Here is a 15331-nt window from a genome sequence, read left to right on the forward strand (position 1 = left end):
TCAAAATAAAAGCGATCCCGTGTTTTTCATGCTTTTCCTGTTTTCCATGCAGATTGTTTTATTTTTTTACAATCTTCGTTCTCAGGACACTCTACAATTTTCTGTTCCCAAAGTCCGAACTGAATTGGGGAAGAAAGCTTTTAGGTTCTCTGCACCCACCGCATGGAACAGTCTGCAGTCTGATCTTAAACTTAATAGCTTAGTAACCTTAAATGGTTTTAAGGCTATGGTAAAATCTCTTGAGAACAGGCTGTCTGTATGCAAATGTTTTATTTGATCATTTTAATGTTTTTCAATTGTATGTGTTTATGTGTTTGTTTGTTGTAACTTTGTGTTGCTGCTGTTTCTTGGCCAGGTCTCTCTTGTAAAAGAGATCTTTGATCTCAATGGGACAAACCTGGTTAAATAAAGGCTAAAAAAAAAAAAAAATCTCTGAAATATTAACACATTGACTGCCAGCCGTTTTTTTTTTGCTGTAGGTAGCTTTTGCCAAGCCGTTTTTTGAGGATTCTGGCTCATTTTACAAGAGCCGAGGATTCTTTTCTGCTTGGAGTTTGTCAACACAAAGTTCACAAAAGTATTAATAGAATGTGTGCTTTCTCTGTCTAAAAGAGTTAGTTTGTAGAGTTAGTAGTTATGTAGATATTAGCCGTTGAGTACAGCATGGTTTTAGCGTCTGAGAGTGAAAGCTGAGATAATCGCAGTTTTGTGAAATTCAATCAAACAGGCAAAACAGTCACTTTAACCATTTATTTTTGGCATCAGTGAGAGATCAGACATCCAAACAATATAGTTCCGAACGCTCTCTCCTTCAACTCCTCCCTCCGTGGGCGTGTCTAGTGGCTTTCAGCCTGCGTTTGTCACAAGCGAGTGCTCTGCTGCTGCTGCTGCTGCTGCGAGTTTGAGCAGCCTCCCTCCCTGGCAGCGAGTGTGGATAGGTCTCACTCGTCTCTTGGGTTTGAGAGCCCCGATGAAGCCCCGTGCGACTCTAGGCTTTATGCTGCCCACCCAGTCCATTTCTGGAACCTCCCACCGCAGCAGCGCGAAAGCGCCCCCGCCTACAGTATGAGAATGAGGCTCGTTCATTTCTGACTGTAAAATCGCCAAGCCATTTCCTTGAGAATGGAGGAAGCAGCCGCGGGAGGCGGCTGCTTTTGGTTGACTTTCTCTCTGTCGGGAGAGGACCGTCGCCACCTAGCTGGTCGGTAAAATAGATTATACACATTCAATACTTCCAATATCTCCATAGGAGACGCGGGGGGCATTGATCCACGTAGCACCGTCAAAAATCGTCGCTGGCAGTCAACCGTTGGATTATTTTTGACGTATTAATACGTCAATGGCAGTGAACGTGTTAAAAGAATCTCTGAAATATTAGGGGAGGTCCGGACCTCCCCGTCCTCATAGCTAGCTACGGCCCTGATCAGAGCCCATGTGGAGCATATCACACATAGCATTCATTTCTCAACTTGCACGAGACAAAAGAATGTTTCCATTCAGAGTGAACAAGGATGTTGACACAGAACTGTGTGTGTGTGTGTGTGTGTGTGTGTGTGTGTGTGTGCGTATGTGCATATGTGCATATGTGGTTTGATTTTGGTCTGGGTTTTGTTAAAACACAAAAGAGGTCTTAACTGGAATAGTGACTCAGGTGCTAACCGGAATTTGGATCGTGTGAAAAGGATAATGTGGGACAGATTGACCAGTTCAGTTTCTGGGTCTGACATCTGCTATTTAATGAACAGGTGGAATTGTATTATGGCATCTCTTTTGAACTACTTACATCTGGCTTAGTTTACACTGATTTATTTGACTTTTTTCACTCTGAAATGTGCCTGGACTTTTGACACAGTGACAACTACGCCTGTATTATATGCATACTCAGGTATGTTTACTTGATAAATGTTTCAAAACACCATTGTAAAACCTATATTTTTAGGCAAGAAACTTCCCAAAAATACTTTACTATTTGTCAAGCTGTTCAGTTGTAGCATGTGATTCCACCCAAAATTGACATGGTCAAATTCTGGTTTGTTTCCTTGATGTTAATAACACATATACACACTTTATGCAATTTCTCCAAACAGATTTTTTTTATTGTGCTTTAGCAGTAAATAAAATGGCACAATGTGATATTTCAGACAATAAACAGATACTTTTATTACAGTGGTTACAACAAAAGTGCCTCTGTGCTAGGCAGTCGAGCATGCATATAAAGCACAACACAAGTTTTCCAGTATGGAAAGTAGATGAGCATTCAAGACAGATAGGCAGAGAATAAATTATGTATATTTAGTCTATCTTAATCTAATTGTCTGCTAGTTTATACATGTAACACTTAATTACATTTAGCTTACCGTACTTAGAAGAAAACTGATTTCAAGTTGAAACTAAAGTCTGGAATTTACTCATTTGTTGTAATAAAGGTAATTGAAATAAATACCAAAAAAAGTCAGTAATCTCTTCAAAGTTCAGTACTATGTATACAACATTAACATGGTATTTGTATCAGATCAGCATAACCCCAGTAAAATATCATAGCGGTTACATCAAAGCAACTGGGCAACTTAAAAGCTATCACATCTCCCCATAGACATGGCAAGGCATCGGATTCCCAATTCTTGCATTAAAACAAAAACAACCCTCTTGTTTATCTTCATCAAACTTAATTACATTTGGTAACCCTTTATTTTATATGTCCCTAACTACATTATGAACTGCAGTTGAATAGACACTCCACTTTGTAACTATATCGTGTAATTAGACATGAACAGCAATGTAATTACGTTGGTGTTCATATGATATGTAGTTCTTAGGGACCTGTAAAAAAAATACATTTCTATACACAGTTTCTCTCCAAGTTCCAAGTCAATCATCCAACAACTATTTCACCAACTATAGTTCAAGATGCAGGTCTCCATCCTGAGGTCAGAGGAGACAAGGTGCGGTTTTCTGGCTGGTGTCACCATAACAACATCGCATCATCATGGGAAACTTTAGCGGCTCAGAATCTCAGATTTTACGGGGGCCCGCCCAGCTTTGGAGGCATTCTTGCGGGTGATAGTGGTACAACGGGTGAGGATCTCCTGCGCCCGCGGCCTAGGTGGCACCTTGGGTGTTGAGGGACCTTTGTAGAGGTTTGGGTCGGAAACGCTGGGCATCATTTGACCCTCTGAGCCACTAGCAGGGCTGAGGCGGTTGGTGGACATGGGCGGAGGGGTGCGGCTGAAACGCAGACGCTCGTCCATGCCGCCCGGGCTCAGGTTGATGGAAGAGCTTTCTGAGGAGGAACTCCGGTCACTGAAGCTAAAATCACTGCTCCCACTTCCCAAGCTTTCGTCGCTTCCCATCGTCGAGCTCCTCGCACGTGTATCCTCTTCTCCGTCAAGCGACACCATGATAGTGGGCGTAGTAGGAGATGTTGTGACACTGGTGGGGCTAGTGGTCGCAGAGGCGTGGGTGCTTGGCACGGGCATGGCCGGGCGGGGTTGGGCCAGGATGTTCAGAGAGCGGGACTTGTGCTTGTCGGCAGGCTGGAGCACATGGGGCGAGGAGGGCCGGCTGTGGGACATCTGCAGCAGGTTGCCTTGTGAGAGGCTGAGCTGGTGAGACTGAGGCAGTCCCAGGCTGGAGGAGGAGGAGGGGACCTGGGGCTGAGACAGGTTCAGCGTGGAACCGCGGAGGTTTTGCTGAAAGGCCGCCATTCGGACGCGCGGGCTGTTGTAGGCCTGCAGGTACATGGCAGGGATATAACCTGCTTTACCGCTGTATCTGTTCAAGACAGTCAAGTAGAAAGACAAAATCAGACCCTGACATAATAACAACATGATATAGTCAAAGAATCCAAGTCAGAAGCTTGCAGACTGATCCATGATGAGTTTCCAGATACATTAAGATACTGGCTCTATTGTTGCAGTTGCCTATTGGAACTTGCTTCAAAGGATCATAAAGCCAACAGCAGCACAAATACAGTCTGTGTGGTATTATTCTTGATGCTCAGTACAGATTCCTCCTGTCCGCTGGCTGATGGATAGGGCAGTGATGCTAAATGATTCCCCATAGTGGAAGCCTCGAGTGTCTGTTGGGTTTACTTTTCCCAAAAGTCACCAAGCAAATCTTGTTCAAACGCCATGTTGGAATTTTCAGCCAAGAGCCACACCAGTGTTTACATTAATAATTATAACCTACCTAATGAGCCACCAGCCATTGTCTGACTTCTGCAGGACTTCCACCACTGAACCAATGTCCACAGTCATCTCGTCGTCTTTGGTGGCCTTGTAGCTTTTGACTGCCGTGTACAGCACACCTGAGTGGAGGTCAGAGAGATGGTTTTAAACCATGTTGCATCATGACAGACATTCACCCACTGACCTATAATACTGTATGTGTATCATTGCAGAGGCCTTTCTATACTGGATACATCATGATTTGAGAAAGGAAGTGTTGATAGTGTTACAGTATGTCCAAGTGAAAGTGTATCCAGGCACTAACTTGTTCCAAGAGGCCCGTCCATGTCATCTTCATCTCCATCAACATCATCATCATCATCTACCTTCTCCAGGTAGGGGGCAGGGAACCAAGCCAGCCGCTTGTCTTCATTCTCCACAAGCCACCACCCTGAACACACGCACGCACGCACAGACACACCCACACACACACACACACACACACACACACACACACACACACACACACACACACAGGAGAGCCTGGGTTAGCAAACAGGTTCTGTGTATTTGGGCTGATGAAGCCTACTGACGGGACACTGCAGACACTGATGATGAAGCTCATTTATTAGTGTCTCAAGCAGCATTTAGCTGCATGGTTATGTGTGTTTGTATCGCTCACCTGCTTTGTCTTTGATGAGTACATCTACTTTTTCGTCCACCACCACTTTAAAGGGTTTGTTCTTGGTGTCCTTGGTCTCATAGGTGGCCACACACTGGTAGGTTTCTGTCACAAATGGCTGTGTCACAGTGCCAGGGTTCAAGCTGTCATGTCCTCCATTGCCTCCGCTGGTGTCATCTGAAGGCAGGATCATGATGCTGAAGATGAGAGCCGTGGGTTAGTTTGGGGGTAAATTCTCCTCCCAAATTCTAGCTGTTCTAAAATGACTGTATAACACTATTTTCAATGGTCTAATACACGGTTATTTTAAAAGAAAGAATGCAAATGTTCTCTTACTTTTTAAAGTCTATCATTGTAACAGCTGATTAAATAACAACCATTAAATGTAATGCCTAGCAATAATAAAAAATTAACATGAAAATGAATAGGTGCGCCTTGTAGGGCCAATGTATGCCCATTCAAAATATTCCCTTGATGTTGCATGCATTTCCTACCAATATATTTATAATACCGTAAATAAATACATATGGTTATTATTGTTTTTTTATTATTATAGGAAATACATTATAGGACGAATCAGTATGACGTCACAACCACCCAGAAATGTGGAACCCCGCAGCAGTTAACTAGTATGAGTTGTGCCAAACAAACGTTAATATCTCAAAAACTATATCAGAATCAGAAAGACTTTTCACAGAACTTTTCAGAAAGACATCACATCACTTATATTTTGACATTCTAAGTGAGAGCAGAATTTGCTCACGAGTTTGATGTATAATCGTGTTAAAGTTGTGTGAGCTGTCGCAGTTTTTAAAATAGTAAACAGCACAGCCGGCTAGAGTGAGACACTCAAGCTCAGGCTCCATAGGGTCCCATTGCTGTTTCCACCCAGTGACGCCATTTGTTTTCTGAAATGCTGATTGGCTGATCCCTCGTATTGGGTGCTAGTAGCCTAGGCGTACCTGTTCTTGGAGAACTCGGGCTGCAGGTCCTGGTCTTTGGGCCGGAAGAAGATGATGAGGTCCTGGGCCTGGATGATGCGCGGGTCGCAGCTCAGCAGCTCGTTGCAGTATTTCTCCAGGACCTTGAGGCGGACCAGCGACTTGTTGGGACCCTTCCTCCCACCGCTCCTCTTCATCTTTTTGTCTGTGTGGAAGAAGAATGGCAAACACGACATGAGGATACATATAGCCTGTAGCCTAGTTACAACAACTCCAGATAGAATTTACGCACACGCACCTCGGAAGTTGGGAATGATTCTGTCCGACCTTTTCAGTGGATTTGCGGGTGGAAATGCTTTCTTCATTTGTTTCTGTAATAAAGAGTTGAATATATGAGTAAGAGCTGTAAACCCTTTAAAGGGATAGTTCGGATTTTTTGATTTGGGGTTGTATGAGGTACCTGACGACAGTCAGTGTATTACATGCAGGGGCGTTTCTACGGGTGGGCCCGGGTAGGCACAGGCCCACCCACTTCTTGCCCTAATTGTTTTCTAGAGGCAAACTTGCTGCTGCCTTGCTAGCTAATGGTTTTTAGCTTAAAAACGCAGGGCACATCCTCTCCAGAGTCTAATGCATGATGACTTCATGACATCTAGGAATTTTGCACGCTTCCCGTGCAAAATTTCGTCATGCAATTGCCCCAGCAATTTTATCCAGGCCCACCCATAATTGAATTTCTGCCTACGCCCCTGACTACATGTAGTAGAATGCAGCCTGCGCGGTCCCAGTTTGGAGCAAGTAGAGCTGTCTGCTGAGCGTGAATGGGGTGACGAGCAAAAAATGTAAAAAAGAAAAAGAGAAAAAGAGATAAAATGGCTTCCATACTGCTCAACTGGTGTAGGTGTAATCCAAGTCTCCATAAAGCCCTGAGATGCCAAGTTGACTTGAAAAGATGTCACCCCTGTCTTTAGCTGAAATATGCAGCTGGTCCCTCACTTCTTCTTCTTTTCCTAGCCCGGGTACCTGGCTACAGTACAGATTTGGGTTAAAAACAGGGTGCAAATGATATTCAGTCATTTTCAACTTGGCATCTCAGGGCTTGTGGAGACTTGTATTATGCCAGGTGAGCAGTATTTGTTTATTTTTGCTCAGTCATGACCCACACTGACAGACACTTAGCAGACAGCTCTACTTGCCTGATGCGTCGGTCTCCATTTCTCCAAACTGGGACCATGCCAGCTGCATGTAGTGCACTGACTTAAAAAAAAAACTCTGAACAATCCCTTTAACAACCGGGCTATGCGTTATCTATTTTGACAGTCGGTTTTACTTACATGCATTTTCTTGAAGTCCTGAAAGCTTCTGTAAACTACAATTTCATTCTGGTCTGACCAAAGCACGGAGGTCATGTACATCTAGGAACGGGGGAGAAATGCGAAGGTTATCTGACTGTTTTTGCATTAAAAATAAAATAATGAATAAAAATAAAATAAAAACAGGAACATCCATTCCAGCAGCACTTACTTTGCTCTTCTCTTTGTGCATCACTCCGATGAGTCGGACGCTGAGGGGATACCGCTGGGACTCCATAAGACAGAAAGTGGGTTATCTGTGTGAGCGTTATCTGTGTGAGGTGTTATGTGTGTGAGGTGTTATCTGTGTGAGTTGAAATAGAAGACAGTCAGTCACTCAGTCTTTGTCTGGGCTGTGTACTGAGTGAGGATGCTCAGGCAGGTGAGTTTATATAGGCATATTTCCTCCAAACGTGTAGGTGTGGCTACCTGAGTCACGTAGGCCCAAGACAATACTAATTGGTGGAAAGTATTGAGTCGTCACTTCAGGGAAGTCCAACATTGCAAACCTGTACTGTATGTGCCATGGTGAACTATTGACTGTAAATGAATATGACACATGCCATATCTTCATGCTAAATAGGGTGAGACAGCACTCTTTGGGATGGGTGTGCATTATTCTCTCCTCCAATAGCCTATCCTTTCACTGATGGCTTCCATTAAACTTCCACCAGGCAGATCTTTCTGAAATAAGATCGAGACTCTTGTTTATTAGCTTAAAATGTGAACACAAATCTGATTGACATTGCCCGCTAATTATTCTGGTCATGGGTGGATGGGTTCTGATGTGATGATGTGTGTAGAACAGGTTTTGGCCAGGCCCATTGCAAGGATACATAGTTAACTAAAACTATAATAATACAAAATATTTGAATTTCAATGTACAAGACCACTTACTTTTTTTTAAGACCACTTAAGTCAAATATTTGTCCTTTAAAAGTCTGGTCTTATCAGTAGGCTATATGAACATAAACACCTTACTCTCTCAAAGCTAGAAAGGAGGTTTTTGCTATAATACAGATGGAAATTAATTTGGTGCCCAGAAATAGTTATTCATTGTTATTCTCCTCTATTGCATACTAGTGTTGCAATATGGCAACTTACTCGCAAATTCCTTCCACACCGTCTCTTTTGGCCCACAATGCACTTCTATTTTGGGATTTGCGGCAATGTGCCCTAGAGGTTTCGATTTATTTTTACCAGTTCATGGAAGAAGGAGTGCACAGCATTTCCTGTCATGTGATAGTTTTCCCTCTAAAGTCAAATACTTCCTTTTCACAACCAACCAGTAAAACATAGCTGTTAGGCTACTGCCTTTAGTCAAATTGAGACAAATTAATTAGAGGGTTTGGCTGTATTACATTCAGAAGAAAATACATTCCCTATAAGGTTGTCATTTAGGCTACCTCAATCAATCATTTAGCATGTTAAAATATTGTTATTAAGAATTGATTCTTATCCTTTTAAAAAGTACCCTAGGCTACTAGGCCTATTATACTAGGCCTAATTTGTTTCAAAATGGTCTTGTTTGGTCTCAACGAATAAAAGTTCCTCTCTGAATTGAATGAATGAACAAACGAATGAATGAATGAGTGTTGGGATTTAACTACGTTTACAGTAACTAGTAATCTACCAAATTACGTTTTCAAATTTAGTAACTAAATTTAAATGGGATAGTTATTTCCTTTGGGACGTGAAAATAGTGGACAACTTCATCATAATCGGACCTCACTATAAGTCCGGGGAGAGACGCCACCTCCCTGTCCAGCAAAAATGCTCCACTGCAGCCAGGGCCGTACGCAGGGTTTTAGAAATACAGAGGTCAACATTTTTTAATTTCCCTGATCTAAATGTGCATTTTAAGACGTTTGGAGAGCAAACATTGGATAACAATAGCTTTACAACCATGCCAGTGGGCAGTAGCATAAAATCTGTGTGTGTGTGTGTGTGTGTGTGTGTGTGTGTGTGTGTGTGTGTGTGTGTGTGTGTGTGTGTGTGTGTGTGTGTGTGTGTGTGTGTGTGTGTGTGTGTGTGTGTGTGTGTGTGTGTGCGCGTGCGCGTGCGCGTGCGCGTGTGCGTGTGCGTGCGCGTGCGTGCGTGCGTGCGTGCGTGTGTGTGTGTGTGTGTGTGTGTGTGATGCTGTATATCATAGCGCTCTGCGTTTCATAACAGGTGATGGTTTCCTCACGCATCACTGTACATTGTATGAAAATGTGTGCTGGCCCTCCCTGACGGCTCGCAGAGAGCAACATTGTTTCTTATTTATTTATAAAGCATTGATTGGGAAGCTGCCATTATATCTGTCCTCAATTCGTACTCATAATAGCGTAAGTTACCAAACATGTTCACAGACCTATGTTTACTGTTTATACTGTTTATACTGTTTATTCCATGCTATGTTGTGTTCTTTCTTCTTATTCTGCTTATTTTACTATCGCATTACTACTGTGTATTTTATTTTATGCTATGTGTGTTATGTGAACGAGCAATTGTAACTTGTCCCAATTTCCCCCCGGGGATCATTAAAGTCTTTCTGATTCTGATTCTGATTCTGATGTCAGACCTGTCTGTCCCACGTGTGAGGACTGAGCAGGGAAAAACTGCCTTTTCTTTTTATGCCCCCAACAATCAATATTCTAACGTAAGTTCAAGCCAGGAAGACTATAATATGCATTTTACACTTCCTTAATTCACTTTTTATATCTCCACTCTTCAATCTACTCATAAGCTCATGAGCTGTCAATTTCCGGGTTTCAATTGAATAATCAGCTCGTTGCCGCTTAGTCTCTTTTAACCAATAGCATAGTGTCACATCACTGCTCTCATCACCTCTCACCCACACACCTCCAGTGTAAACCTATCACATTGCTTCGCACCCCTGTCGCCGTCGTAAGCCAATCGCTTAGAGGCGGTTTCCTTAAATATGCTTTTTTCTGTCTCATTCAGCCTCTCAACACCGCTGCTGTCAGTCTCGCACCCTCCTCCTCCCCCTCTCCTCCTGGTCATCGCAGACCTATCCGATTCTTCAGTCGGAAGAGTCTCATCATGATGAGTCTCAGAAGGAGATCACCAGCACCACCAGTATCTAGACTCCACAGGGGGATTTATCTGGATGCTGATCTGGGCTGATGCAGATCTCTCAAGATCTCCCTGCAGTGTCTAACCGCCAAAGACTAATAACAATACCTTATTCTCATCATTCTTTCTGTAAAGCATCATTCACGTTATTGTAATAAATATAATTTGATTCATTCTTTGGTCTCTAGTCTCTCCTGATTGAAATGGAATAGGCTGCAGGACCATTTAAAACTGGAGGGCGTGATCCCTCTGAACTCATTTAGAGTGCTCCTAGAGAGTACCCTACACCTGTTCTTACTGTTTAATTTATCCTGTCTGTCTGTAAACCTACTTACTTGTACTCAGGGCACTCTTGCAAATGAGAGCTTGCTCTCAAGAGATACCCCTGTATAAATAAAAGCAAAATAAATAAAAATAAAAATAAATAGGCTATATTAGGCCTCCCCAATAAGCAAATGTTCAAGTATCCCATGCAGGTACAATGATAGATCAAATTTGACAGTATGTCTTGTCCCACACTGTGCCACAGCAACGCTAAAATAATGTCTGCATTAACAAGAGAATCAAAGCAGACTTTTAAAAGTAACGCAAAAGTTACTTCCCCTAGTAAGTAATTACTTTCATTATGCAGTAATTGTAAAGTAATTCAATTACTTTTTGAGAGAAGGAACTAGTAACTAATTACTAATTTTCAGTAACTTGCCCCACACTGCGAATGAGTGTGAACATGTGTAACTTCCTGGCAAGGAAGCAGCAGCAGAGAGGTGTGTGTGCCTTCTTATCAGTCATAAAAGAGGGACAAGGAAGTTATCTCGTTTAAGATCGATTTACAGCTGCTTATTTCTTTCTATTAGTGACCTTTCTGTGAGTGAGAATGTCTCTTTGTCTCATGTTGGCGACAGCACGTCCAGCACGTCCTAACCAACCTAACCATCACACCTAACCCTTCTCTCTCTAACACAGCACGTCCGCCAAGTGGCAGCCACGTTTATTGCTGAACAATCTCAATCATCTTATAGGTGGGAAGCCTCGAGATATAAAGGTGAATCATCAGTCCATCATACCCATGCAGAGAAACAGCCTGAAACAAACTGGCTCATCTGTTTTTCACCCTATATTCTCACGCAAGGCGTCTCTGCTATGAAAATAATGTGTAGCATTGTTGTTCTAATCCAAGGATAATACTGTATATCATTAGGGATGACATCACCTAAGAAGGGAAAGGGAATTTGGCTAGTATTTAATATAGGGAAGAAGTGGTATACAAGAGGATTTTGATCATTAGCCCCATTTATGAAGTGTGTGTGTGTGTGTGTGTGTGTGTGTGTGTGTGTGTGTGTGTGTGTGTGTGTGTGTGTGTGTGTGTGTGTGTGTGTGTGTGTGTGTGTGTGTGTGTGTGCTTGTGTTTGTGTGGTGAGGGGAGGGACACACACACACACACACACACACATGAAGGGGTCGGGATTCGGAACACCAAAAACATAAACAAATGTCAGTTACATGCTACTGGTTGGTTAGTTTATCAGCACTACGGCTGTTTTCTTTCCTCATAATAGTGACAAGTGGTTAAACACACATTGTTTGGCACCCACAGAGAGAAGAGCTGTTGCAAAATGTTCTGGTATTTCAGAAGGTTGAGGTTGGTTGGTGCTCAATCGTTTTAAAGCTGTCATGCCTGGTAAAGTCAACAAAAGGACTGAACTTACTTTTGTAACCAGAGAGGATCTTGTTCATGGTTCACTACTGTCATCTAGTGCTGGCTGCTGCCTTTGTCACACCTGCTGCATGGATACAAACACATAAAAGGGCACACATGCATCCATGTATGTATGTATGTACCGTATGTATGTATGTATGTATGTATGTATGTATGTATGTATGTATGTATGTATGTATGTATGTATGTATGTACAGTATGTATGTATGTATGTATGTATGTATGTACTGTATGTATGTATGTATGTATGTATGTTGTACGTATGTATGTATGTACTATGTATGTGTGTATGTATGTATGTATGTATGTATGTAGGTATGTATGTATATATATGTATGTATGTATGTACTGTATGTATGTATGTATGTATGTATGTATGTATGTTGTACGTATGTATGTATGTATGTACTATGTATGTGTGTACTATGTATGTGTGTATGTATGTATGTATGTATGTATGTATGTATGTAGGTATGTATGTATATATATGTATGTATGTATGTATGTATGTATGTATGTATGTATGTATGTACAGTATGTAGGTATGTATGTATGTATGTATGTATGTAGGGACCCTCTTTTCTTTCCTCAGACACACATGCACGACGCACACACGCAGGCACACACACACACACACACACACACACACACACACACACACACACACACACACACACACACACACACACACACACACACACACACACACCTACACCTACACACACACACACACACACACACACACACACACACACACACACACACACACACGCACACACACATATGTGTCCATATACATATCCTTAGACATTGTTGTGGTGGATATTGTAACTCAAGAGAGAAAGAGTAAACTAAACCAAAAACCATGTTTACAGTTTTCATCTGTCAGTCTCATTGGGCATCCAGTCTGTCCTCCCTGTTAGGCCACAGCACTTCATCAACATCACACCTGTCTTGCCTTTCAGGGCACAGAGGGAAAGACCTTCAGTGTCACAGCCATCCTCAGCAGTCCTCAACTGTGATGTCCTCACAACCAGCATTCATTGCATCATAACAATAACTGGTTATGGGGCTGAAGTTACTCCAATCAGCCATCCATCATGCTGGCCTTCTCTGTTGTACAAGCACAATGCTCACATAGTATTTTGCATGTGGTGATTTACCCAATGAACAACTGTGTCAATATGAGACTGAAAGGTACATGGCTGATTGAGAAAAATCTGTTTTGGCTGCCATGTCATAGCCCAATGAGAATTGCATCTATTCAGACAATTGTGTTTAGTGTTTTGCATTTTGTGTGAATAATGAGAAACTAAATTGTGTAGTGGCCATTGTGGTGGTTTTGATGCACTGTTTAGAGAATGATGCTAGAGTTTCAGGAAATGCATCTATTAGCGATTGAAGAAAACCCTGAACCACAGCTTCATGTGAGCTGGGTGAGTGGGTTGGGTCAGTCACAGCACCAAGGCCAAAAAAGTTAAAGTAACAAAAGAAAAAAGAATCACTTCTAGAGCAGTGAGGAGAGGAAGCAAGGAGAAACTATCATATAGTATCACTATATATATCATAGTATCACTATATGCACTGCATATATGCACTGATGATACTAACTGAATGGATCAGGGAAATGTGAGGCTTTATTTGGACATAGTTCACAGAAAATGACTTACTTTGTAGTTTACTATGAAGAAAAGTGCGGCAAACTGAAAACAAGTCTGGATATATCAAGTATCTGAAGATTGAGACAGAAAATGGAGATGTCTGATTGTGTCTACGCCAACGAAGATCCTGTGGAAAGAGAGGAGCGTCTACGAGAGAGGGAAGAGAGGGCCTTCATCACAGCTGGAGGGAGCGACGAGGTGGAGGAGAGGATAGTGGACATCTATGAAAGTGCAGACAACTATGAGGGTGATACCAGATCAAATAGGGAGAACACACCAGATCAATCCTAGTTTATTACATTTCCACTGATCAAAAGAACTGGGAGGACAGCAGGCAGGACTCTATACAGAGAGGAGCAGAGCTAGTCATCATAAACAGTGTGTGCATTATGAATGTACATGTACTGTACATTTGTGCAAGCTTATTAAGCGAGTTTCGGGAGCAGGACCACGCAATCAATCAGGCCTTCACAGCCACGCCTCCCCAGGTGAAGCTAACCTCCTATATAACCCGGGGCGGGTTATATAACATATATAACTATATAACATAGGCGCGGCTGTAGCTCAGGAGGTAGAGCGGGTCGTCCACTAATCGCTTTGGATAAAAGAGGTCGGTGGTTCGATTCCCGTCTCCTCCAGTCTGCGTGTTGAAGTGTCCTTGGGCAAGATACTGAACCCCAAATTGCTCCTGATGGTGTGCCAGCACCCTGCGTGGTAGCCTGACGCCATCGGTGTATGAAAGGGTGAATGTACCTACTGATTGTAAAGCACTTTGGATAAAAGCCCCTATATGACGCTATAGTAGGAGGGGGTGGGGGTTGTGGTAGGTACAGATGTCTAGCTGTCCATTTTCAAGTCGCGCTTTGCAAATGCAGAGTGTGATATGAAACTCATATGCCTGTGCAGCGGAAGCAGGTTTCATTTATGTCAGATGGGAGACTAGAACACATGCCATTACAGGCAATGTACTAATGAGGGATCGTAGCGTAGAGGGATTCTTGCACCGTCCCTCTCAAAAACCCACCAAAATGCTTCCACACATGCTAATATCATCTTCTCTGAAATAAAAGGTCACCAACTCAGTCACTTGTCACGTGACACACACACACACACGCACACGCACACGCACACGCACACGCACACACACACACACACACACACACACACACACACACACACACACACACTTGAGGAAACAGTAATGTACAGAAGACAACATGTTTTGTGAAGCTGTAAGGTGTAAATTTCAACTGTTGTGCCTTTGTTTGGGAGTGATGAGAAAAATGCAGTGACTCACTCACTCACTCACTGCATCGACTCAGCCCGGGATGGCCGCCGTCGGGCACGATGTCGGATCTTCCACACGTCTCGTGCTTCCATCAGGGAGCGTAGCTCCCCAGTTGTTACAGCTCCGCAGTCCTCTTTTAGGGTGTTGACCATGGTCTTAATTGGTCTTCCTGGGTTCATCCTTCCATGAGTTGGTTCCCACAGAATGACTTGGCTAGCAGGCAGCTCGGGGTGTCTCGCGCAGTGGCCAGCTAGCTGTAGTCGCCTGTCTCTTATTTTACTGGTGAGGGATGGTAAGTCATCATAGAGTTGCTTATTTGTGATGTGCTGTGACCAGCAGATGTTAAATGCCATTCGCAGCATCCGCGTGTAGCATCCGTCTATAGATCTTGATGTGGCCTTGGAAAGGGTCCATGTCTCGCACCCATAGAGCAGTATGGTCTCTAT

At 42.9% G+C, this 15331-nt stretch overlaps 1 protein-coding gene across 1 annotated transcript; it reads right to left on the reverse strand.

Moving 5' to 3' along the window:
- Nucleotides 1–2130: 2130 nt before the first annotated feature.
- Nucleotides 2131–7488, reverse strand: noxo1a (NADPH oxidase organizer 1a). Its single transcript, XM_083649908.1, has 8 exons — nucleotides 7314–7488; nucleotides 7124–7204; nucleotides 6088–6160; nucleotides 5811–5994; nucleotides 4849–5045; nucleotides 4492–4617; nucleotides 4189–4306; nucleotides 2131–3771 (listed from the first exon to the last, which is right to left on the reverse strand). The coding sequence occupies exons 1-8, from the start codon at nucleotides 7377–7379 to the stop codon at nucleotides 2997–2999; spliced, it is 1620 nt and encodes a 539-aa protein (XP_083506034.1). The 5' UTR covers nucleotides 7380–7488; the 3' UTR covers nucleotides 2131–2996.
- Between the last annotated feature and the right edge of the window lie 7843 nt (nucleotides 7489–15331).

Source organism: Poromitra crassiceps (genome assembly GCF_964638095.1).
Source record: "Poromitra crassiceps genome assembly, chromosome: 13".
Taxonomy (NCBI): Eukaryota; Metazoa; Chordata; class Actinopteri; order Beryciformes; family Melamphaidae; genus Poromitra; species Poromitra crassiceps.

Coding starts and splice junctions, on each gene's coding strand:
- noxo1a (XM_083649908.1), bottom strand. CDS start 7,379: ATGGAGTCCCAGCGGTATCCCCTCAGCGTCCGACTCATCGGAGTGATG. Junction 7,205..7,313: donor TGCACAAAGAGAAGAGCAAA/GTAAGTGCTGCT, acceptor CCCCGTTCCTAG/ATGTACATGACCTCCGTGCT. Junction 4,307..4,491: donor GGACGGGCCTCTTGGAACAA/GTTAGTGCCTGG, acceptor ACCTCCACTCAG/GTGTGCTGTACACGGCAGTC.